This window comes from Phyllostomus hastatus, unplaced genomic scaffold (genome assembly GCF_019186645.2).
Source record: "Phyllostomus hastatus isolate PE091 unplaced genomic scaffold, TTU_PhHast_1.1 phas_contig_1, whole genome shotgun sequence".
Lineage (NCBI taxonomy): Eukaryota > Metazoa > Chordata > Mammalia > Chiroptera > Phyllostomidae > Phyllostomus > Phyllostomus hastatus.
In genome coordinates, this window is record NW_025333498.1 from 16,384,526 (window position 1) to 16,411,062 (window position 26,537).

General features: G+C 41.3%; 1 protein-coding gene across 1 annotated transcript in view; it reads left to right on the plus strand.

Moving 5' to 3' along the window:
- The first annotated feature begins 20,351 nt into the window (after positions 1 to 20,351).
- Positions 20,352 to 26,537, plus strand: part of CHN1 (chimerin 1) — a 159,943-nt gene continuing 153,757 nt past the window's right edge. The window contains exons 1-2 of the mRNA XM_045830448.1: positions 20,352 to 20,506; positions 20,637 to 20,833. Coding sequence (XP_045686404.1) covers positions 20,815 to 20,833 — 19 coding nt within the window. The 5' untranslated portion in view covers positions 20,352 to 20,506; positions 20,637 to 20,814. The remainder of the gene's footprint in view (positions 20,507 to 20,636; positions 20,834 to 26,537) is intronic.

Genomic DNA, 26,537 nt, shown 5'->3' on the forward strand with positions numbered 1-26,537 from the left:
CCACCCCAGAGCTCCTGACTCAGTAGGGCCAAGCATTTGCCTTTCCAACAGGTTTCCAGAGGATGCTGGCACTTCTGTTCGGGGCCCCAGTTAGAGACCCACCCTACACACACACACACACACACACACACACACACACACACTGGGGCCTATACAAAGAAGAAGAGTCCATTGGCAGAACAATTGTAATTTATATGGAATAGCCTGGTACTTGGCTGATGGCCTTTAAATTCTGGCCTTCTGTTGTCTGACCCACAGGCCATTGATCGGTCTCTGTTTCCATCAAAATTCCAACAAAGTTCTGACCATGGATTGGATCAGCGCATCACCTCTTTGAGACTACTTACAGTTAATCAATTGGTACTGACCGCTCAGAGCTCAGAAGAATCAGTATATTTGAAACATGAGAAGAGTTCTATTTCTATAGTGATAGACCCTCAAAAGGAGATTAACCAGTGTTTAAAAATCTAAAATTCAACTCAGAGCGTTTAAAGACCAATTTGACTTTATTCAATGATCCATGAATGGGGCAGCATCCCATCTAGCAAAGGGAAAGGAGCTCCCGAGAGCTACAGAAAAGGAAATTATTTTTAAGGCAGAGAGGGGCAGGAAAGGGAAGTTTATTAGTGATGAAAGGATTGGTTCTGGATTAGGTAACCCACCCATGGGGATGAAAGGGGTCTCACTAAAAGTCAGCTCACTGGTGCTGTCCGGCTAATTTCAGGCTGACGGGCTGCATTCCTGGGAGAGGCTGAAGCAGTAGTCGGGTGTTAGGGCCTGGTTCACTGACTTGGGGCTCAGCACAAGTGACTTCGTCTGGCCGTTTTTCCTTTTAACACCAGTTAACACCTATTGTCGGGGCATTTTAAACATTTTTTTCACTGTGGTATAAGAAATATATACTTGGTCTGTGTCCCCAGTTCCTGACACACAGCTCCTAAAACCCTTGGAATTTCTGGAGAGTGGTAAGTGTCTTTTGTAAGCTTGTGAGATGCCTGGCACCGGGGGCGGGGTGGGGGGGCCCTAGACAGTTTCCGGATTACAAACTGGTTGACCAAGGCGTAATTAGAGGACTGGCACTTTCAGTCATTCCAACCCCCACCCCAGACCTCTAGGGGAGGGAGAGGGGCTGAAGATTCCCTGAGTTCTAGGAACCATTCTACCAAGGGTGGAACCTGAGGAGGGAGGGAGTCATGGGAACCCCTGACTGCCTGGGCAGCCTCATGGGAGTCCGTGCTAAACCCAGGCACAGGGTCAGAATTGAACTGTAGGATACCCGGTTGGAAAGTTGGAGAAGCGATTGGTGTGGGGAAAAAATGGACACATTTGGTGTCAGAAGTGTTGTGAGTAGAAATAGCTAAAGCACATTTAACAAATGGAAAACCACCTAGAATATGCATTTTTTGTTTTTATGTTTATTTTCTTTTTAAGTATATTTTATTGATTATACTATTACAGTTGTCCTATTTTTTTCTCCCCTTTATCCCCTTCCACACTGCACCAGCCCCTCCTTCCAGCATTCCCTGCCCCTCGGTTCATATCCATGGATCTTATGTATAAGTTCTTTGGCTTCTCCATTTCCCGTGTTATTCACAACCCACCCTGTCTATTTGGTACCTACTATTTATGCTTCTTATTACCTGTACCTTTTCCCTCATTCTCTCCTCCTCCACTTCCCCACTGATAACCCTCCATGTGATCTCCATTTCTATGATTCTGTTCCGGTCCTAGTAGTTTGCTTAGTTTGTTTTCATTTTTGTTTTAGGTTTAATTGTTGATAGTTGAGTTTGTTGCCATTTTTATGTTCATAGTTTTGATCTCCTTTTCCTTAGATAAGAGTCTTTAACATTTCATATAGTAAGGGCTTGGTGATGATGAATTCCTTTAACTTGACTTTATCTAGGAAGCATTTTATCTGCCCTTCCATTCTAAGTGATAATATTGGATATAGGTCCTTGCCTTTCATGACTTGGAATACTTCTTTCCAGGCCCTTCTTGCCCATAAGATTTCTCTTGAGAAATCAGCAGATAGTCTTATGGAACTCCTTTGTACGTATCTCTTTCCTTTTCTCTTGCTGCTTTTAAGATTCTTTTCTTACCTTTAATCTTGAGTAGTTTTATTATGATGTATATGTCTTGGTGTGAGCTTCCTTGGGTCCAACTTCTTTGGGATTGTGAGCTTCCTGGACTTGCATGTCTATTCCCTTTGCCATATTGGGGAAGTTTTCCTTCATTATTTTTTCAAATAAGTTTTAAATTTCTTGCTCTTCTGCTCCTTCTGGAACCCCTATGACTCAGATGTTGGAACATCTAAAGTTGCCCCAGAGGTTCCTAAGCCTCTCCTCATATTTTTGAATTCTTGTTTCTTCGTTCTGTTCTGGTTGAATGTTTACTTCTTCCTTCTGTTCCAAATTGTTGATTTGAGTCCTGGTTTCCTTCCCTTCACTGTTAGTTCCCTGTATATTTTTCTTTATTTCACTTTGTATAGCCTTCTTCCTTTATTTTGCATCTGTACTCAATCATTTCTGTGAGAATCCTGATTACCAGTGTTTTGAACTCTGCGTCTGATAGGTTGGCTATCTCCTTGTTGCTTAGTTCTTTTTCTGGAGTTTTGATCTGTTCTTTCATTGGAGCCATGTTTATTTGTTTCAGTGCACCTGTTTCGTTGTAAGGGGCAGAGCCTTAGGTATTCACCAGGGTGGGACATCCAGGTCACTGTGTTGTGACGCTGTATGTGGGGGAGGGGTCCAAGAGGGAACAACGCTGCTTGCTTGGCCAGGCTGGCTTTTAGTCACTTCCTTCACTACCTACAAGCAAATTGGGCCCTTCTGGTGCTGATTCCTGGGTGGGTGGGTTTGTGTATGTTCTAGGGCCCTGTGGGTGTCTCCAACAAACTCTCCTGTGAAGCTGGGAGTTTCTCTGGCTGCTGCAACCCCCACAGGTTTTTACAGCCAGAGGTTTTGAGGCTTTATTTCCCCGTGCTGGAACCCTGGGTTGCACAGTCTGTCTTGCTCCCCAATTGTTCCTTCCAGTTTATGTGCACACAAATGTGGGACTGCCTGGTCCACCAGCTGCCACCTTGCCTGCCCCAGTCCTCCAGCTGTCGCCCTGCTGCACATCCTCTCTGCCCTGGCTGCCTGTTTCTGCCCTCCTACTCGTCTGAATGAATGTTTCTTCAGTTCCTTGGTTGCTGGACTTCCATACAGTTTGATTTTCAGGCAGTTCTGGTTGTTTTTTATTTTTAAATTGGTTGTTGTCCTTCTGTTGGCTGTGTGAGGAGGCAAAGTGTATCTACCTACTCCTCCATGTTGGCCAGAAGTCTTTTATATTTATCTTCTGAACCTAGACATTTTTTCCATAACTTTCCATATATTCAAAATTATTTTACAATGATTATATATTGCTTTTTCTAATTACAAAAAGTAAATCCCAAAACAAAACAAGCATTTCGTAGGCAAAACAACAATAGAGATTAAATGGGTTTAAATTATTCACTGACTGACCTCCCTTGCTGCCTCTATTTGGATAAACAGTGGTATTTAATTAAGAATTTCTGGCCTTGACTGGTGAAACTTAGCTGGTTGCATGTTGTCCCACAAAGGTCACCAGTTCAATTTCTGGTCAGGGCACATGCCTGGGTTGCAGGTTCGAGGGGGATCCCCAGTTGGGGCATGTATAAGAGACAATGGTGTTTCTCTCTCACATCAATGTCTCTCTCCCTCTCTTTCTCCTTCCCTTCTCCCCTTTCTAAAATAAATAAAATCTCTTTTAAAAAAATAATTTCTGTATTATATTTACTTTTCTTTCTACAAACACAAATACATCAAAATGTCCATTGGCTGTTTTTCACTGCAATTTGAATCTACAATGTACAAGAAATAGATTTTTGTTGGTGAAAAAAGAAAGGTGTTGTTTATTTAAAGGTTATATAGGTTTAGAATAAGAGCTTACTTCTGCTGATAAGTCCTGCTCCCTTTAAAAACACCCAAAACACATAGTCCTGCCTCCCTTTGCCAAACCAGGCCAGTTTCAGAATATTGGATTTTTAAATAATAGTCTTTTAATACACTGTAGTCATATATACATGAAGAATATATATACTTTATGTATAATTCTTTTTTAAAGCAGCATGGAGGTGGAGCAGTGTTTGGAAACAAAAGGAAGGATTTTTTATTTTTGTTTTTTGTTTTTTTAATTAAACAATTTTCACTGTGCAGTGAACAGTAGTTCTGGTCCCCGTGATTCATTGTAATTCCTTTGTGTTTATTTAGTGTGGGCTAGGCTAGCCAGTGGTTATTCTATAAGTAAACATTCTAGCAACTCTTTCTACAGAAAGAAATACCCTTGCAGATGGGACTTGCACTGTTAGCTCTGTCTTCTGTACCTCCAGGACTGAGAGGAAAGTGACTAAATGGAACACAGCAGTTAGATGAATTCACATCTAACATCATCTTAACATCACACTAGGGCAGGGTGAGTGGCCCGTCTGGGTCCTCCCAAGGCCGAGGCACAAGCACGAGCAATAGTGAAAGTAGACTCAACACTGACGATGTGGGCACAGTCCTGCAGACAGGACCAGTTGGGGGCAGCCGTGGCTCGTTCCACTCCCACTGGGCCTTTAGGGCAAAAGACAACCGATATGTGGAACGGCTTCTACTTGACAAACGTTGCGATTCATTGCTCTAGTGTTTGGTTTACCTCCTTTAAACCTAAAAAACACAATCTCCAAAAAATAGTCACACATTGTTAGAATGTGGCATGAATCAAAGTAGCCATACATGATCCATTACTCCCACATTTAGGATTCTTTGTAAATGTGTCCCTAACCTCACGTTCATCTACCTCTCCTCGGCTGCTGGGACCCGCAGCTCCACAGGCCGCCATCTCCATCAGCAGGCAGAGCGCGGGTGCGGCGCAAGTCCTCACACCGAACACAGTCCAATCACCGAACGTTGTGTGAGAGGCTTGCCATTCTCCCGGCTCAAGATGAACTCATGGTCAGCTTAGGGTCTGAGTATCACATGAACTTCTGTTAAACCTTAATCTTAAACATAAATCTTATGTTTAATTATTTGGGCCAGAGTATTGGACTCTATACATGCTTGGTTAAAAAGTAAAAAACTGTTTCTCAGGGAATGTAGGCCTTTCATTTAAGATCGCACAACTAATGACTGGGGTTTTAGCATATCATTCTTGATAGAACATTAGAGCCTGTTTCACTCTTGACTCTATCATCCAAAAATTTGTCAGCATCAAAACAAAGCAAAACAAAAATTAAGAAGTACTTCCATATATCGGGCATTAAGTGCTTTTTATAAATTAACTAATTTAATCCTCATGACAGCTCTGTGTGGTAGGTCCTATTACGGCCCAGCTTTCAGGACTGAAGAAGCTGAGATACAGAAAAATTCCTGCCCTGCCCAAGGCCACAGAGCGGATAAATGGCAGAGCTGCGACCCACTCCCAGGCAGGCTGGCTTCTGAAGAGGTGTGCTTAACGCTGTGCCTCTCAAAGCAACCTTTCCAGTTTTCTGTCATCTATAGATTTATAAAAATGTCTTTGATTTTAAGAGAGTAGTAGCTTATTCATTTACTCAGCTCTGGCTGATTCCAAGGCCTTATGCTTGGCGCTGGGCACACACATACAGAGGGGACAAGAGGAAGGGCGGTGCAGGGTGATTTCAGTCCTAAGTGAGAGAAGCCCGGCTCAAACCAGACAAAGTCAAAAGGGGTTTTATTGGCTCATACGTCCAAAGTACAAGAGGAATCCATCTTGGTTTCGAGGCAATAGGATCTAGAGTCAGAGATGCTGTGGTTAAGGGCTGAGTAGGATCTGTGACCAGTAGAAGATGAGGGAAAGCCTGCCAGGCAGAGGTCAACAAGAGTTACCCTAGGGCAGGTGGAGGTGTTTGGTTACAAGTGACAGAGGCCTACTGTGGCTACCTCAGTGACAAGGAAAATGTACTACAAGGCAAAGGGTGGCCTGTAGAATCATAAAATCAGCTGAAGAGCCAGGCTCACCAATCTGAGGGATCCAAGGAGCATGAGATGGAGTGGCAGACATCTTCACTAGAATGAATCAGCACCAACCTTCTTTTTTCCCCTTCGTGTCTCTTTACTCAAGATTTTGAGCAGAGCCACCAGAGGGCGCCTTTTGAACACATCAGAACTTGTCACTTCCTTTCCAATCCCTCTGGTTGTCCGTCTCGTCTAGATAAAGCCACAGTCTCCAGGGCCACACAGCAGCCCCATTCCCTTACCAGCCACATCTCCTCCCAGTCTGCCCCTTGCACCCTTCCCTCCAGCCTCCAGCCTCCAGCCTCCAGCCTCCAGCCTGGTCGTTGTTTGAATGCACCAGGTGTGATCCAGCCTCCAGAACTTGCTGTTCCCTCTGCCAAAATGCTCTTCCCCAGATGTTCTCATGCCTTGTTGTTCCTTTATCCTCTTCAAGCTTTCCCTGAAAAGTCCCCATCTCAGCAAGAGCTTCCTTAACCAGTGTACTTAAATGAGTGTCCCCCCCACACATACTGCCTGCCCCCTCTTCTCTGTTTTATGTCTCTGTAGCACTTACCACCTTCTGGTATACAGTGCAACTTAAGACTTATTTTGTTAATTGTCTGTCTCTTCACACCTAGAATTCAAGTTCCATGAAGGCAGAAATTTTTCTACAGCCCTTACTTAGTACATAGCAAGCACTCAATAAACATTCATTGAGTGAATGAATTTTTAAAAAAGATCACATTAGTGTTGTGCAGATCCTGGTCAGTTGTTACTTTCATACACTACTGATGAGAGTGTAAATTGGTGCCATGTTTCTGAAGGATGATGTGATAATAGGGATCAAAAAAGAAAATAATATATTAGTTTGAACCCTTTTGGTTGCAAAACACAAGAAGCCACCTGTGCTAGCTTGAGCACTAATGGTGGAGTGATTTATCACAGGGATGCATCGTCAGCTACATTACAAAGGAAGAAAGCGAGAAGTGTTATGTAGGACATGTAGACATCTCTGCCACACTCTCTGTCTTCAGTCAGGTTCCCCAGGAAACAGATGGAGACGGAATTGCATGTGGAAGGTTTAGTGAAAAGTGGCCTTTGAATTGATACCTGTAAGGGAGTGAGGGAAGGAGGATTGGGCAGAGGGCCAAGTGGAACTGTGATGCGGCTGTGACAAATGCCATGGGCAATGCCATGGAGTTGTCCCATATGGAGGCAAGGAATTCAGGCCTTATACCCACATGTCAACAGTCATTGGATGTAGGCTGTTCATGGAGACAGTGTGTGACCTTGGTCCAAGCAGCCAGCTCCTTTAGTCCAAGGACAAATCCTGGGAAATTACTCAGCTATGATCCATCAGCGACAGTCATTCCAGCATCTGGGGGCAGGGCTACCTCTGCCCTAAAGGGGCGGGTCTAGGCAGCACACCAAACAGCAACCCTACCTACAGAGCTTATAGATTATGTCCTACCAAGCCTTAGAATAATTGGAACCAGATACTTGGTTGCTGCCAGGACTCTCTCTCTCTCTTAACGGCCACCCCCCCCCCCCACCATTGCATCTCTTTTGCTCTGGATGGTTTTCTGTTTCTCATTCCCCATGGTCAAAGATTATTTCCAGCAGCCCCTAACTTAAACATTATAGCTTCATCCTCAGAGAAAGGGTGACTCTAAATGGCCCAGCGTGGGTCTGTGTTCATCCACGCCCCTACCCAACAGCTACGATGGAGGGCAAAGTCACATGATACTAACATGTTGTAACCATTTGGATTTGAGGAGGCAGAGAAAGGGGCAAGTTCCATGCTGGCATGTACCCCATCTAAGGGTCAAAGAAAAAAATCTCATGTTAACAATGGTTATTTTTTGGCAGTGAATTTAACAATGGTCTCTCTTTCCTCTTTTTCTTTTTTGCATACATGTTTTGTCATTGTTATTTGTAGAAAAACAACATTTTTCTCATTGAAAATAGTTTTTAAAAGGAGAAAGTAGGCACCTGTCTCTGGCTGTCTGCGTATAAAGGCTCTACGAGTTATAGGGTATAGAAAGACTGTTCATATAAAGTAAGATTTTCTACAAACTGGTGTAAAAAAAATCTGGCTTGACTTTGCAAACCTTATTTCATTTGTTTGAACTGCAAACAACTGAAACATGGAAAAGCAGTTATAATTAACCTTCCTACATCCTGGGGCCCCTGAGTCCTCTATCATGCCACTGCGCTGTAAGTACAAACTTTAAACAAAACCTTCTATTTGCTTTTGCCATCATACAGGTAAGATGGAGGAAGGCAAAGGCTTAACCAGAACGTTATCTGTAGCCTGGCGTGCTGCCCTTGGGGAGGTGCAGAACATAGGCAGCCTATTTGAAGTCAGTGTATTAGCTCTTATTTTACATTAATATATTCAACTGAAATTTGCTGAGTATCTTTGTACTTACTAGGACAACAGAACCCTACTCTTGCTAAGCTAAGGATCCAGCAGGTAGAAAGGTAGAATGTGTGTGTATTATTCTCAAACATATATATTCACAAATATATTTTTATATATTTGCATATGTATGTACTCAAATAATTATAATAAAATGCAAAATATATTTAGACCCATATTTGAACTTGAAGCACAGAATTCTCTGGCAGTTAAAAGAAGAATGAGTTACTTCTGGGTGGGTTAACTTCATGTAGAATTGCATTTTAAATTATTGTTTTGGGGCCTCAGTTGAACAAAATCATCACATATATTTAAATATATATTTTTATTGAATTTATTGGAGTGACATTGGTTAACAAAATCACATAGGTTTGAAGTGTACATTTCTATGACACACAATCTGTATGTTGCATTGTGTGCCCACCACCCAAAGGTAAATGGTCCTGCGTCACCACACATTTGGCCCCTTTACCTTTTGCTGTCGCCCCACCCCCTTCCCTCTGGTACCACCATACTGTCGTCTGGGTCTATGCATCTCAGTTTTATATTCTACATATGAGTGAAACCATATGGTTCTTAGTTTTTTCTGACTAATTTCACTTAGCATAACATTCTCAAGGTCCATCCATGTAGTCACAAATGACAGGATTTCATTTTGTCTTACAGCTGAGTAGTGTCCCATTGTGTCTCTGTGCCACACCTTCTTTATCCAGTCCCCTGTTGAGGACACTTTGCTTTTCTCCGTGTCTTGGCCACCTAAATATATATTTAATATATCACCCATAGCACATCCCTTTACTGAGACAGGCTGCATAGGCTTGAAAACTGAAAGGAGGCCCTAAAGAACAGGCATTAAATGCTTTCAATTAAATTAAACTCTAACTCCCAAGTTGGGGGGAGAAAAGGAGGACAGGGTTTTAAGGCCTTGCGGGTCTGGAGAGAGGGGGCATTGTGGAATGTGGATGCTGTCAAGCCTGACCCCTGCAGGGACACCTGGGTGTGGCCCTGATTACAGTGAGACAAGCCAACACCAGTTTTTCCCTGAAGGAGTTTGTATTTTTTTTTTTAAGCTGAGAAATGAATTAGTTGTTTCTTTCCATTAAGTAGTGGGATAAAAATGTATGTTGAATGATAGAAAGCCTGATGTTTCCCATCACAGCTGGGAGGGGTGCTCTTTGGACCAACGGGAGACAGCTCCGGGTGGAAGGGACTAATGCAACCCAGGCTCCGAGGGCTGAGAAGGGGTGGAGAGCACAGAGGCCGGGCCAGGCTCAGCGGAGGCCGGATATGAGAGCTTTTTCTCATTCTGGGTGTTTTCTTCTTTTCGTTTGGACCAGCACTGGGTGTCGCCCTGTCTCTGAAGGTTATCTGTCTCTCATTTGCATTGTTCCTCAGCGGATACACAGGAAACACAGGAAGACATACCCTAAGACCTCCGGTTTCCCTTCACAGCTTAAGAGGTATGAGGCACTTCCAACATTTTTAAAATCTAGGAATCAAGCCAACCCAAGCTCAGAAAATAAAGAGAATTAATGAAGGCACTCATGGATACAATAGGCACTCAATAGGAAGCTGTTTATTCTACCTCAGATTGGAATTTAAAAGTCTTACTTGTCAGTCAAATAAATTGCAACAAGGCACTCATCTGCTGAGGAGCCTTTTCTCTTTTGACCCCTTGAATTCCTGGGTGCGCTGTGTCTGGGGGGTCTGGTGGCAGCGACAGGCCAACGACGGCAGGTTCTAAGGGCCTCTTTCCCTTCTTCCTCTTCCTCTTTTCACTGCTCAGCCAGCTGCCTCCCACCAGTCACCATCATCCAAGAGATCTGAGGGCAAGGACTGAATGTTAGTCCTCCTCCCAAATTTTAAAAATTTAACCCCACTCCAATTATATGCTGTTTCTTTCACTGCATCTGCCCAAAACATAGAAAAGATTTTTAGCAAAGCAGTTTGCATAAGTATTGAGTTCATAATAGATATTTTGGGTATACATGTTGTTTGCTTTATTAGTTGGATTTTATCTCTTTATATATCTGAGCTCCAGGGACATTGTCATTATCAATAAATGCCTTGCCAAGTGAGTAAATATTTGATTTCTAAAGTGGATTCAAATTGGAGCATCAAGTCTAAATTCAATTTTTTATAGCAAAATATCTGTTTATCACATTAGGCTAACTTTTACAATAAAGCACCCTCAATGAACAAACTATATCAATGTACATGAATATATCAATAATAAAAATGTGTCTGTGGCTAGATCTTTTTATAGAGAAAGGTGGGGTACTCGAGCTAACCAAGCAATGGAGTTGGGAATCTGAGGTCCTAGGTTCTGGGATCTGCCCCACAAGTTTGCTGGGATGTTCAAATGAGAAAATGTATGCAGAGGGTCTCACACCATTCCTGGCACTCATTTTAAGTCGGGGACAAAATGTATTGTAATTTTGTCTTAGCCATCTTTTTTACCATCTCAAATTCTAAGGAAAAGGCCAGATTCTGCCTCACCTCCTATCCCCACCCCCACACGTTTTAGGTGCAGAATCAAGTTAACGGGCAGGAAAAGATTCGAACTGAGAGGCAGGAGCACAGGGAAGAAGATTCTTGCTGGCTGGGCGGGCCAGGGTCTGGATTCCCTGGATAGTGAGGAGCTTAAGTAGTAGTTGAAGGTTAAGGAAAGTAAACAGAAACCAGAGAGCCCAATTATGTAATAGAAGTAAGGATGGGAGAGCACAGAAAAGGCCATGTAGGCTGAAGAGTGGAAGGGAATGTGGGGAGGCCTGAGTGCTCTGCTCCAGAACAGCTGCAGGGCATGACAGAAAAAGAGGAAGTTTTAAGAAGAGTTCCTGTGTGGAATAAAGTGCATACCCTGTAATATTCTTCGTGAATCCCAAGACTACACTTCCTTTGCAATAACTTTTTCCAGATGGACTCTTCCTTAGAATGCAACTCCGTGCAGAGACTAAGCCATTTGGGTTCCTGGGATATATTCGTCTTATAAGCTCTATTGTTATTAGCCAATTATTAACATAATTCAGACTTACCCACCCCTAAATATTGTTCATGTAAGTATGCTCCTATAAAACCTAGCGATTCATCATATACAACCAGACTAGGAATCTCAGCTGAGATTCAACAGGAAACCCTAAAACATATAGAAAGTAAATTTCCTGATATTGAACCAATTATATATTTTGAAATAAATTTAAATTATTTTGAAATTGAAAAATATGACAAAATCATGGCCAATTTAATGAAAAAAATTCAGCTGTTAGTTGGCATTGCATTGCAGACAAACACACTTTGGAAAGCCATTGATTACAATGTTTACTCCCCACAGGTTGCTGCCGTGACTGAATTGTCTGGGAGGCGATATCTCTGAGGCTCAGAGCCAGGCGTTGCTCTCACATTTGAGAAGACCTTGTTTAGTAAGGAGAGGACTTGTTGGCACAAAACCTGGGTCCCTAACTTCAGGGAAAATTTGGCTTTCACCTAATACTGAGGATCCTAATCCTCATGGAGAAAGGACGAAACACTGTGTTTGCTGAATGTGCACTCTGTGTTTTATTTAATTCTCAGAATGGCCCTAAAAGGCAGACAAGTATGAGTTTCCTGCCCAGCCCCCTCTCTCTCCTCCGACTTGTCTACTGGTTTTTCTTTGGGAAATTCATCTCAGACATGAGGTTTGGGAGAATTAATCCACTCAGGTTCAGGGTAACCTGCGTATGGCCTGCACTCACCCCCTTTCCCTAGCCACAGCCATGATTCGTGGATGGGCACGTATCCCACTCCTGGCCAGCGAGAGGGATGTATTCAAGGACTTGTGCCAGACATCGTCTTCCCTTGGATGGGAAGGTAGGGCTATATGAAGTCTAGAACCTCTGAAGTCACTTCACAACCACTAGGGGAGGGTCTGGAGATGCCATGTGTGGGGGTACCCTGTGACTAGAGAAATGGAAAACTCAGGGATGGGTTTGTTGGGGTTTTTTTTTCCCCACTGCTGGCTCAACCTCTCCTGAAACTCACCCTGACTGTTTTTTGTTGTTTGTTTTCCCATTACAGGGACCGTAAATTCCCTTTGTTTAAGCCAATTTAAGCAAAGTTTTCTCTCATCCTTGCATTTCTTGGTTGCAACCAAAAGGTTGCAAACCAAGTGATACAGAGTGTACCTCTATTTTACAAAGGGGGAAACTGAAGTCTAAAGAAATTTGAACTTGCCCCCAATTACGTAGGTACTGAGAAGTAAAGCCAAGATTTGAAGCCAGATCATTCTGACCAGTGTTTTTAAAGATTTATTGTACAATAGTATTAGAGAAGTTCTAGGGAGGTAGTAGATGGTAATTCCCCACCCTCACCCTGCATTCCGTCAGGTCCCGTGTTTGATAAGGTATGTATGTGTTCTATAGACGATGCTTCCTCTCAGTAGTAAGGAGAAACAGAATGTTTGAAAAACTTTCACCAGGCTTGGGTTCTAAGTTAAGAAGGGTCCACTCTACAGCTAACCATGTTATCTCTTTATATTCTTTATATAGTAGTTTTTCTCTACTCCTCAATAAAGTTCAGCCTCATTTGCCCAGGGTATTAGAGGTTTGAGTGACATCTGGAACTGCTTGAAAGCTAGGCTCACTTCATACTTCAGCCCAGAATTCTTAGCACTTGGTGACAATTGCAATTAATAAGTGGGTAGGGCTTGAATTAAGAGACCCTACAATTCAGTTTCTCCCCTGCAACCTATTCTGCACACAGACATCGGATTGCTCCTGCGCAGGCCAGCCCTGACCACACCGCTGCACACATCCTTGCCCTGCTCTCCCACCGTCTACACCAGCAGTCTCCAAAGTGTAGTGCGCATGCCCCAAGGGGTATGCAAGACTCTCATGGTCTTGTGGAAAGAAGAGCAGAGCTTCTATCTATAGTCATTAGTTGTTTTCTAAGTGAGGAAAAAATTAAGCCTTATTAGTAATTTATATACATGTTGACACAGATTCCCCTTTCTTAGTTTGCATGTTGAAAAATCCCACCTCACGTGTATTATGGGGAAGTTATCCTGGGAGAAGAAAGGACTTCCACTGTGATGTGGGGTTGCCAATGCTATTGATTCCTTTTTTCTCATTTGCCTTATTGCAACTTACTGCTATTTACATGGTCAAATTAATTGGATTTACAGTTTATACAATATCATGTGCTTTTAAACTAAACTAATCCTCACCAAATAGACAACTGTCTTCAAAGATCCTTTCAAGAAAACCATGCATTGGTTTTCCTACTGATTATACAAACACAGATAAACAGCAGAAACAGCAGAAGTGGTGTGACCGCTACACTGGGTGCAAGCTCTTTCGCAGCTTGAAGTAAGATATTGATGATACAATAAGCTCTGGCTAAAGCTTGACCCCCAAATTAAACATTTTCATGAAGACTTTAAAATATGACTTTATATCAATAGTGATGAACTTCACCTTACAGGTTATTGTGCCTTCAGTTATTAGCTTACAACAATAGCACATGTACACACATACTTGCATGCACACATATATTGGTGGGTACTTGGAAATTTGTTACTGGAAAATAGGGCAATAAAACAAATTGAGACCAGAGTTTTATATAAAAATCCCAATTCTTAGCTGTCTCGAGTACTTGCAGGAAGATGGCAGGTTTCAGATAACGTAATAAGCATCAGTGTAACAGGTCGGCCACCTGCATAGGTCCCCAGCCCATGTGTCCAGCCGCTCCTCCCACGAATCCTTGCTATAGCCAGAATGTCCTACCTGAAATTCTTCTCATGATTCCCCACCTCTTTCCTCAAGACTTTTATCATGCTCTTCCCTCTTGCTTAAACCCCACCTCTCCCTTTCATTTTTAAAAATGTATTGATTTGAGAGAGAGAGAAGGGAGTAGGAGAGAGACAGAGAGAGGAAGAAAGTGGGGGTGGAGAGAAAGAGAGAGAAACATTGATTTGTTGTTCCACTCCTTTATGCACTCATTGGTTAATTCTTGCATGTGCCCTGACTGGGGATCGAACCTGCTCTAACTGACTGAGCTACTTGTCTAGGGCCCTCTCTCTTTCTTCTGTTGACCTAATTCCTATCCACACCTCAAAGCACAGCTTCATCCTTTATGGGGCCTTCATCCATTTCACCAGCTAGAAATAATCTTTCCCTCCTCTGTGAATGCCCACAATATTTAATCTGTACCCCTCTTGTGGCCTTTGTTATTGTCCCATTTATAAGTCTTACCCCCAGGGGTTGCAAATTTTTAAAGATATGGATACATGTTTGATTCATCTTTGAGTCCTTTGCCAGAATCTAGCACAATGCCTGGTATAACATAGCAACTCAGTTAATATTTGTTAATTGGATGAAGGATGGATGGATGAATTCCAACTGGTACATTGTCCTTGGTGTCTGACATAAGATCTGCTTAACAACAGCATACAAAGAAACTTTGTGAAAAATCCATCACAGGGGCAGACAAGGTTTGAGCCTAGATCATGATTTTCAGCATAAAAATATACTTCTCTCTCTTTTAGTTCTGTTATTTAATTAGATAGTATGTAATTCTCACCTAGAGCCCAGCTACTTTTCTGATTTATAACTCACAATGTAATGAGCTTGAATAAGTCATCTTATTGTGGACACCCACATCAACCAGAAAAATCATGGCCATGTTAGGGAGATTTGATTTGTAGCCAAATCTCCTTATGCCCCCTTGAAAACACAGTCTGGCAGAAATCCAAGTGCTCAAGTCAAATAGACGTGTAGCTACACTGCGCATTAGTTATGCCTGATGACCTCAGAAAAATACACACAAATGGAAATGCTGGCTTAAAGTACTATAATATGATTATAGTCCAGAACAAAAACTTACTTGAGAGCATTCACAATCTCTGTACTTTTATCTAATATGCATTTGAAAATGTGTTTTAAGCCTACACAAACTTCCAAAAGATCTGCTGTATTATTTACCAGGGAATACAGTATTCTTTTAAACATGTACTCAAAGCAAATTAAAGACAAACTTTTTTTACCCTTTCTTTTTTCTTGGCCACTCCAAACCAGAGGTCATTTTAATATGTCAAAGTATGTTCTATCACAAAATTTTAAAAATAGGGCCTGTGGCTTTTAGAAGATTTTAACCTCGGGTTTGTAGTAACATCTGTGGTTCCATCACCTGTTGAACTAAAATTTTCTCCTCAAGCTGAGCAATGAACAAGAAATCTATTATCCTGGGTCAGGGATAGAAAACCTTTTCATTCTGCTTTTGAATTCAAATTTTCCTTTTCTTTGCATGCACACGCGTGTGTGTGCATACACACACACACACACACACACACACCTTCTGCAAACACAGTTTTTCACTTGGGAAGTGACGTAAGGACTGAGCAAGCACCGCTCAGCAGTACACAGTTTCTCAGTAGTACGCAGTTCCACAGTTGTGCTTGTCCGGTCCATAGCCTCCTCCCGTTTAGCACGACTTTGGGGGGATGCTTTTCTGCACTGTGTAGGGAAACTGAGAAGATTTCCAATTCTTAAGGATTCTTAGGTACTTTTCAAATTTTACTTCATTTCTAAGATTCAAGATTACTCCTGTGGATATAATTTAAGCACCCTCTGGTGGTCAGCAGAACAAAATTAAGTCTTTCTCACAATGCCTTGAATTATTTAAGCTTAAATCCAATTTTATAGTGAATGACACAAGCATTCTTTTTTTTTTCTTAAATAGTGTTATGAACTAAATCTTCATGTTCAAGGCCAATACTGTATGTGGCTCTGCCCTGTGAAGTGCTGTTTATATAAATCATGGAATGCCCTGCAAATATCAGGTGAAGTGCTCATTAAGAAAGCCTTGGGCTGGAATGGGAGTAAAAGGGAGAAAACCGTACTTCAACAATGGTTAAAATAAAAAAAAAAACTGAAAAAAAAGAAAGCCTAAGGCAAGAGGGGAGGATGGTAAAACTCACCTGAATTAAGTGTCTGAGGAAAACATTATGAAAAACAGACCAAATCTACACTAAACAAATTTACCTTATGGACATAAATACTTCAACTGGTAATATAAATAGAGGTTACAAAGAATGCCACATATTGTGAATATTTTAAATAAATAATTTAAACCTTAAATCAGTATAACTGAAGAATAGAAAATGTTTCTATCACATTAGCAGAAATATGCTTTGTAATGTTTTTCTTCAACTGCAAACTTCTGCACTATTTTGGGAACTGTGCTAATATTACTGGGCATTGCTAGTGTTTAAAGCTGTGTGGCCATGATAAAGCGCTACGATTTTAACTGGTTATTGTGAGGCAGAATCGCCTCATTAATTTCTACTTCATTCAAAACTGACAGACAAATCAATATTTACCAATGGGAGCGAATCTAAATGAGTAACACAAGAAAAAGAAAATACAAAACATTTGTGATAAGTTGTTAGTTTGAAATGTAGAAAAAAAATTTAAAAGGTTGTTTAAGTCCTGTTTAGTCTACAAAACTTAAAAATGAGAAACCATTTCAGTAAATTTAAAATGGATCCTTTAGTGCATAATTTAAAGTTTGATCCTGTTAAACTTAAAAGAGGCTTGCTCTCTATATAATAAGTATAATGTTAGTATGAGATACTGTAGATGAAATTGCAGTATCAACGTTTTAATAAAATATAACTTCCTTATTACACTAGGAATTTATAAAACTAAGTTATGACTCAGACTTACTAGATATAATAGCATTTTAAATATGTTGAAGAGTCAAACAAAAATGCCTTGTTTTGCCCATAATCTAGTTAATTTAGATATTTTAAATATCACAGAATTACAGCTAAATCTAAAAGGGACATTAGAGATAACCTAGTCCCATTTCTTCACTTTACAAATGAGGATGATAAGAACCAGGAGTAAAACTAAAAATTTAACAGCTAGTTAGTAACAGAGCAAACAAATCTGGCTCTTCTAAACGGTTGCATGTCGAGCACAAAATTAAATCTTTGAATGAAAACATAAATGTTTTGAAATATCAATTCCTTCTTCGCCCTTTTCAATAAACAATCTAAGGCACCACCCATAATAATCACCCTCAAGTGGTGAACGCCCTTCCTTACATTGAATCCACTGCCAAAAGACTGCTGCTTTACTTCCAGTTAAGTGAGAAAAGAAACACTCTGTTTCTCATCAGATAATGCCATGTGATAAAAACAAATACTATTTTCAAGACAAAGGACTTTGATCAAGCATAGAAAACTGTTTGTTAGAGCATCGAACCATTAGGAAATCAATAGAAAGGAACCACTTGTGGAGAGCTAGATGCTTGAAAAGGAAAACATGGCAACATTCAGCTGTACTGTTTCAAATAGTATCCCCAAATCATCTTCTGGGTGTCTGTGTGTCTGCATTTGGGGTGTGGGAGTGCCAAGACTTACATAAAAAAGAGGAATTTGATTCCCCTCCTGAGCCAAAGCTGAGGCTAACACTCGGTTTGAACTGTGTTTGACCACAATTAGTGAGAGCAAAGCTGATCTAGTAGCCAAGGACAGGTGCCCTGGGTGTGTCAGAGCACAGGACTGTTAGCTTCCCTCTGACTCCCCTCGGGGATAACCCCCAAGGGACAGAGAGAAGGAATTGCAGCAAGCTAAAGTGGAGCACCAAAACCTGGATGCTCTGGTACCTCTTTATAAGCAAGTTTAGCACAGAGGTGAGAAAAGCACGTTTCTTCTCTTAGCCTTATTGGACTTGTAGTTCTGAGTGGAGGAGGCTGTGAATAGACTCTGGGACAAAATTCAACTTCCCAAACTGTGAGACCCAACCATACAACAATGGCTGAGAACTAAATCCCTTCCCCCCGCACCCCCACTCTTGTTACTCTGCTTCTAATACTAAACAAAATTTTATTTTTAAGTTCAAAACATGTTTTAACCTCTAAGTTGGTGCAGAGTGGAGGATGGGGGCCGGGGAGGGAGAATAACAGATGCCTAAGATTTTCCTATTTTGCCACTAAATAGGTGTACACATGTGGGAAAACCTTTTGATTGCTGGGTCCTCAGTTTCCTTATATGTAAATTGGGGTAGTTTAGTCCCTTCTTGAAAATTCCATGCTTTTTTTGTGAAAGGGGAAGTCTTTAAAACTTTTAACTATAAAGGCAGAAACTTTCTGGGATTACAAAGGATATTGAGGGCTAAACTAAGGTCCCTGGTTTATTCCATAATCCCGCTGAAGCTGTGTGACATTTTTTTGGTGAGTGTATGGAGGTACACAAGCAATTGTCCAGGAAAGGGGACAGTATTTTCATTAGAGCCTCAAAGGGAAATTAGGTCCCTTCGACCTTCTTTGGTTGAAGACCACCGGTTGAGACAGTACATGGCTCTGTAGCTTCTGAGTTTTCTGGTTGTAGAGCAGATCAGCAGCGATCTTTCCACGGTTATCAATCTGTCTCAAAAAGTCTTCTAGAGTTTCTCACTTATCTTCATGAGCTATGTGTTTGTAATTTTTCATGAGCAGAAAGGCTGTTCAAAATCAGGAGTCCTTTTCATTAACGATTTAAAATTCTGAGGATTCCAACATTTATTTTGATAGTAGTGGTGAAAGGAGAGCCATTTACTACATTAGAAATTTCAAGCATGTGGCATCTTACACATTTGCCCATTTATATTGAATTCTTTTACCATTTCTTTTTCCTCAACTGGTGTGAAACAAAAGGCTTGGCTCCTCCTTCCAATCCACTTTTCTTTTTCTACTAATGTTTGAGTCAGCTGTGAAACGATGATGGATTAACTGTGGTTCTATTTGAAGTAGTAATTTTTATAATGATTTTGATCTCAAGATAAATTAAATACAAGCTATTTATATAATATTCTTAAAAGAATTAGTTGAAAATTAGAGATAAGAAGAAAATGACATTAGGGAATCTGAGGAAGTGAAAGTGGAAAGATGCACATAGGAATAAGAACCAAAGACAAGAACTACATCATTAGATGTGGAAATAATACCAAATCCTTAAGCAGAGACATAAGAAAAAAGGAGGAATTTTTAAAACGGGGAACAAATATAGCAACTAGAGAATACTGGATTTTTTCATACAGTAAATGAGAACGACAAAAAAAAAATCATAACCGAGCCTTTCAAGAACATCTTTTGGCTGATAATCTCAAGGCGGTACATGGCTTCTCCTTAATTAAAGCAGAGACAGAGGCCAGCAAAGAACATCACAGAAAGGATGTTGCCAGTGATTCTTAGATAAATGCCAAAAGCTCAGGGGAACAATCTTTTGTGGTAGAGAAGTGTCAATCACTGAGAAATGTAGATTTTTTTTCCCTGAGACAATATCAAAGCGGTCTAAAGTAAAAGGAAAAAATTAGGTTTAAACATTGACTTGCAACAATTTATTTTAGGTAATCCCAGGCGCTTTGTAACCCATTCCTGTTTCTTTGCGTATGACAGGCAAATCTGATCGGAACTACTCCTAGTGGCTCCTTAAACCCAAATGGAAAGGAAAGCGACATTCACTGTCTCTCTCGGTTCTACTCCAGGATCCCTTCCCGAGTCCTGTAGCTTCAGGGCACAGGCCCCAGACTCTCCGTTAACCTTAAGGGCGCCACCAGAGGGATATGTCCTCAAACGACCCGGATCCCCAGATGACCCTGGCTGGGTCCCTGTATTCCAGGAGCATGTTCCGTGACTCTTCGAGTATCTGCTGTTTTTTCCCCACTCTGCGCCTCCTCGAATCCCATTCAAGAAAAAAAACCCTAGGATTTCAGCTAACATGCGCACCGCCCCCACCTCAACCAGGATCCTGAGGGTTGTCTCCCTCAAGGCTGGAACTGCCGGTCTCTGCCCTGGGCAGGAGGGGCGCGCGCCCCCGACCCCCGCGCGCGCCCGTTGTCATGGGAACGCACTTAGCTCTGCCGCCGGAGGGGGTGGCAAGAGGAGGCGCGGCGGCGAATCCAGGGGGAGACGCTATCGCAAGATGGCGTCTGCGAGGCCGCGGGATGCGGAGTGAGCGCGCCCCGCCGGGGGCTCTTCAAGGCTGCTCCTCTCCGCGCCGCCGCTGCCGCCACTGCGGCGCCGCCTCTCCGCCTGCCACCGCGCCTCGGCCGAGCCTCCCGCCTGGCAGGTACCGCTGCCCGCACGCGTTCCGCTTAGTGCACAGATGGCAGCGACAAGTGCCGGCTCGCCGAGGGCTAGCGGGTCTCCCCTTATGCTGGTGCGTTTGACAATAACACGTAAATAACTTTTTCTTGCAGCTGCCCCCCGCGTCCCGGCCTGCGGCTACCCTGTGCGCCGGCGACCCCACCACGCCCCTCCGACTCTCGACTCCCTTCGAGGCGTGCTTGCAGCGGGCGGATGCGGTGATCGCCGGCTGGCCTGAGAGGAGCCCGTGGACTGACGGGCGGTAGTGAGCAGTTGGCGAGCGCCTTTACAATGGCCCTGACCCTGTTTGGTAAGTGCAGCCCTCTGCCCCTGCCGCCGCGGGTGAGCCGCGCCCCAGAGCTCGGGGGCGGGCGCCTGGGGAGTCCTGGGTGCCCCGGGCGGGGACGCCCTACGCTGTGTTTGGCGCTGGCCGGGACTGGGGAGTTGGGGCGCCCGGAGCGCTGGGCTCTCTCCTCGCGCCTCTCCTATTGTTTCCTCTCCAGGCAGGGCCGATGGGCGTGTGCTCGCTGGCCAGTTCTGGGATGGGAGACTCTGAGGTCCCGGGTGTTTTGTAAACGGAGGATAGGATGCCAACTTGGGAGCGAAGTTGGCTGGTTGTTGCCAGACCTACGTTTCTCAAGTCAACAAATAAAGATCCTGGAAAGTTTATTTATTTTGACTAAAATGTCTGTGCATCCCAACCTCTCTGGTATTGCCAAGTGCCTGTGTTGATTTTTGTTGGGTATTCCACTGAAAGCTAGAATTAAATGGTAAATTTAATATTTGTTAAAATTGAAAATGTTTGCTCTAACATAACAGAAGACAGAAGAAAGTTGGTTACTGGGAGTAAGTAATCTCAAGAGATTATCTTTGAGTATTTCAGGAAAGAAATGTTATTTCTGTGATGTAATTACTGCAACACTATTGTTTCAGTGGTTGACTTTAAGGTTTTTTTCTTTTTCTTCTGGAGTCAGCAATGACAATGGGTTGGAAAAAAGGATAGAAAAGATGCATTCTTTCCTTTTACAGAAACAGATTATGGTACACATGTACATTGCTCTCAGAAAACTCAGTACATACAGTATGTGAAAATTTAGATGTTCAAAGTATTCAGTTTTTTCAAAGAAACAAAGTACAATGATATGTAACTGATAGCTACAAGGACAGTCTTAGTAAGTTACTCACATCATCAAGTTTCCAGTTACAGTTTTAATAATGTCATTTGATCAAGCATCACATACCGCAAATGCCTTTTGATGTAAATACTTAAGAGTGAATTACACTGCTGGAATCAAAGAGTTACTTTTATTTAACCATCTTATTTTATAAATTAGCTTTAGACCCAGAGAAGCTGATCAAGGTCATAGGGCCTTTTTGTGGCAAAGCTAAGCCTAGAATATAGTTTGCCGGTGCTCAGCCGGGGACAGTGTTTATTTTGTCTAAACACCCACTGAGAAATGACATTTCTTACTTGGTGTTGGTTCTCCACAGGTGCTTTAAAACATGTCTCTACTTTCTCTGAAAGAAATAATAAAAATCTCACTGTTGTTTCTCAGTACATTGTATCTAATCTGCATTATTTGGAAGTATTTTCCTTAAGTGTGGACTTTTTCTTTTTATACAAAGTTAAAAATGATGGAAGGCCTCTCTCATAGTTATTTTCTTTTGAAGAAACATTTATCTTACACTATTGTAGCTAATACATAGAAGTAAGATTTTCAGGAGTAAATTTCTCTTTATTTGACTAAATTTATTATCCTTCCTAAAGAGCTAGTCTGCATTTTCAGGGTCTGTTTTTAAAGGTTATGTTTACAAATTAACCACTTTTAGAGTACTGAATTTCCTGATGAATAAAACAGATAAATCGAGAAATATGTGACTCTTAAGAGGATTCCTAAATTGTTAAATCTTTAATTCCGGAAATGGAGATGAGGAAAGGAAGAACATGGGATTTGACCTTTAGAAGAAGGTATAAGAAACTATTCCCACTCCTCAGAGTGAATAAAGTATCTTTAAAATTTTAAAGTTATTTTGTGAAAAAATAAAAATTAGCTTACTTACAAAATCCAATTTGGTTACAGTTTTTAAGAACATTTCTCTGTTACGAAGCAAAGTACACCTGCATGCACAGGCTATTTTCTCAGTAATGGTAGAGCAGCAGCTGCTCTCTGAAGCGCGCCTGCCCTCCCCTCATCAGTCATCTGAGACGTGGATAAAAGTGTTTGCCAGGAGATCTACAGTATCTGCCTTTCTGGGGGAAGGGGATTGTTAAAGGACTTCCCTATGGTGCTTATGTACACTCAAGTTTGAGAACGTTGTATTAAAAGTAAATACTGGATTTCCTCAAATTTGTCCAAATTCAAAATAGCTTTTGGATATGTTAAGAGCAGTCCTCAAGGGTTAGAAGAAATGGGTTTTATTTTAGATATTAACTACTATTAAACTAGTTGGCGTTAGTCAGAAATACCTCCTGCCCTTTCCTGTTTACTCTTAACAACCAGTTTACTACAGAGGAACCATGAGGTAATAAAGTTCTGTGATGGTGAAGAGAAGGAAGGATACAAGAAACTAGATAAATGCGACTTCTAAGTCATGAAAGTCCCATCTCAATGGATTTCTACTCGAGCCTCCTGAAGTAACTATTGTGTATCTTGCTTTACGGTGGTTGGTTAAGCCAGTCTGCTTGGATTGCAGTAGTAAAATACCATAAACTAAGTGGCTTACACAACAGACATTTATTTCTCACAGTTTGGGAGGCTGAGAAGTCCAAGACCAAGGGACCAGCTAACTCACTTCCTGGTGAGAGCCTTGTACCTGGCTTGCAGGCACCCATCCATCTTCTTTCTCCGCACAGTGGTGGAGAGAAGGGGAAAGCAAGCTGTGTGGTCTCTTTATAAGGGCACTAATCCCATCATGGGGACCCCACCCTCAGACCTCATCTACTCCTAACTACCTTCTTAAGTCCCTGTGTCCAAACACTATATGACTTTGGGGGTTAGGGTCTCAACACGTGAATTTGTGGGGTAAACAATTCCACAGTAGCTAGCAGTAGAATCTAGTGTTTTATGTCCTCATCAAGTTTTTTATAATTGTAAAGCATGTTCTTTTTATAGGAAGTTAGTGAAAGTTAGCTTTATTTTAAAAGATAAGAGCCTCTAAAATTACCTACTACAACTTTACATTTATATACATTGAATTCTTTTCACTTAAGTATGTTATAGGACCTCAGTAAAATAATTGCCAAGTTAAGCTGGAGAGTGAAGATTGTTTTATCACTTCGGTACAGTATTAATCACCTCCTTGATGCTTAAAAGGATATTTTTAATGCAAATTTCTGCTTTGTTCTTTGATAGGAGAGCCAGACCCTAATCTTTCCTGATTTTTCAGTCTCATTTGGGAGTTGAAAATGTGCATTTTTGAAAGTTCAGGAATTTTCAATAATTTTTATTCACCTTTCAGATGAACCTACCCCTCAATCATCATCATCAATAGATAATTTTTAAATCCTCATATCAAAAGAAAAATCCACATGTAGTTCATACTCTGCTCACTCACCTTGCTTATTTGTTCAACAAACAGTTTACAAGACATGGTCCCTGTCTTAAAGTTCACATTCCAGAACTACAGTGCTTGCACCTAACTACCTAGTTCCATGTAGGCTTTGTTAGAACTTCCCTGACAGAGAAGCGCATGTTTTCCAGTAATTGCTGAGCTCTAGGGAAAGACTCAGATCATCTAATTCAGGACTTTTTAGCAGGTGTGTCTGACAGAACATCCTGACTGGTCACACCATTAGAGCCCTAGTCGACAGAGCTGGGTGAGAAAGCATCCTTCAGGTCATCCGTTGGCAGGAATTTCTGTCATTCATAGCTAGGCAGGGTAGTGGGTTACAGCCCAGACTGAAAGACGAGATTGGGTACAGTCCAGCTAGACTGGCTGAACCCTGAGTGACTCTTCTCTCTGTGGGTAGGAGTAGCTCTGGTGTTGCCCCCTCTCCTTTCTTTTTCCTCTCATTACCCTATAGTCACTGCATAGATCACTTCTCATACTTGGGATTTCACTGTGATTCTTACCTTCTTTCCTCAGACTCTTCTGCTATGGAAACTTTTCACTATGCTACTTCTGTTGACATCCATCACTACCCTGACCCACTGACTGTGGGCATCTCTGCAGAGCTCCTTTGGAGTAGTAGTTAAGTGGCAATGGGGTAGTCTCTGTGATGCAGTAGGAAATTTTCTGATTGCTTGTGACTGTCCCAGTGCTAAAATTGATTTTTAAAAAGACAAGTCAGCTGCATTTTCAGTGTGATTTACTTGACCAAAAGCTAATTTTATAGGAAATTCCCACTTGAGTACACTCTCTGCTGGTATTTTTGTTTTTCAGATGTTGCTCATCAAAGCATAGGAGCGAGAATTACCTAAGCAGCAGGGCGGTCTAATGGTGAGAGCCCAGCTACTACTGTCTTAGAATGTTCCATGTTTTCGGCTACCATTAAAATCACCAATCTTATTTAAGTACTTGTCCATGTTGCTTTTTTTTTTTTACTGGTGTTATAAGCTTAATATTTCAGCTTTAAAAGTTTTCTTCTAATGTTTGGAGATTTGGCCCTATGTAAAAGAGATAAAAGAAATACAGTTGCTGTAACTCACATAGTCACCATCTGTGTACAAGGAATATTGGCGATGTAGTCTTTGAGTCACCTCTGTCCCTGCAAATAACCATCCTATAAAGCAGCCTCATCTTTGAAGATAGAAGACTGTGATGTGTGGAACTATAAAAATTTGACATATTTGTCAAGAAAAGTTTCTTTTACATCAATATTTCTCTTTTTTTTAAATCACTCTCCATAAGATGCCTTTTAGACATTTTTCTTAATCGTTGCCTTCATAAAAGTTTAGTATAATCAGAGATACTCTGTATTATCTGTTTATAGACTGTATGTATATCTGCTTTGTGTATAAAAAGAATTAGTTTTTTGACTCCTAAAGGTTAAGTTTTGCTCCCTTAAGGGCATTATTACCATCCATTGAGAATGCATGTTTTAGACTAATCTACAGCAATGATAAGAGAATCTGGCAAAAAAATATTGTTTGGTCGTGCTTTGCCATATAGTTCTGAAGAAATGGCATTTTATAATAAGTTACACATTTTTCATCAGATTGGTTTCATCTCAGAATGAACAGTTATCGTCTTGAGATCCACCATAACAAAGAGTTCCTCGTTGAGTTGGGATGTGTGTAGCTTCTCTCAAAGTCCCTCTAGTAATTATGATATCCTTTGATATGGGCAACTGATGTTTTCTGAATCTTACATAAAGTATCAGGAACAGTACCTTTAACAACCTTTATTATTTATCTGCAATATATAAAACTAAATGAAGTTACTGAACTTTCTGTGCAAATGCAATGCCAGACAAGTCCCAGAGCCTGGCATTAGAACCAAATTACCAGTCATAAACCATTCTATGTGGAAAGGGATTCCTATAAACTTTGATTTTTACTTATTAATGTAATTCTACTGTCCTTAAAAAACAGAATAGGAAGAAACTAGGAAAACAAGATGGTGAGACTGTATTTTACATTGAAAAGCCATATTGATCGATTCCCAGCCAGGGTACATTCCTGGGTTGCAGGCCAGAACCCCCAGCAACCGCACATTGATGTTTCTCTCTCTCTCTCTCTCCCCCCCCACCCTTCCCTCTCTAAAAATAAATAAAATCTTTAAAAAAAAAAAAAAAAGAAAAGCCATATTGAAAAAAACTCATGCCTGAGAAAATAAAGTTACAAATATACCTTTTTAATTTGGCTTTTTATTTTTACAAACAGAATGTGTACTTTGTGAGTATACTGAAAGCCACTATATGGTATACTTTAAAAGGGTAGGTTTTATGGTATGTGAATTATATCTCAATATAAGCTGTCATTAGTAAGAAATCACCCAGGGGAGGGGAAAGATTGACTAGAAGGAAAATTTATTTTTATTTAAAATGTAAAAAGCAGAAAGTGCCATTTTTA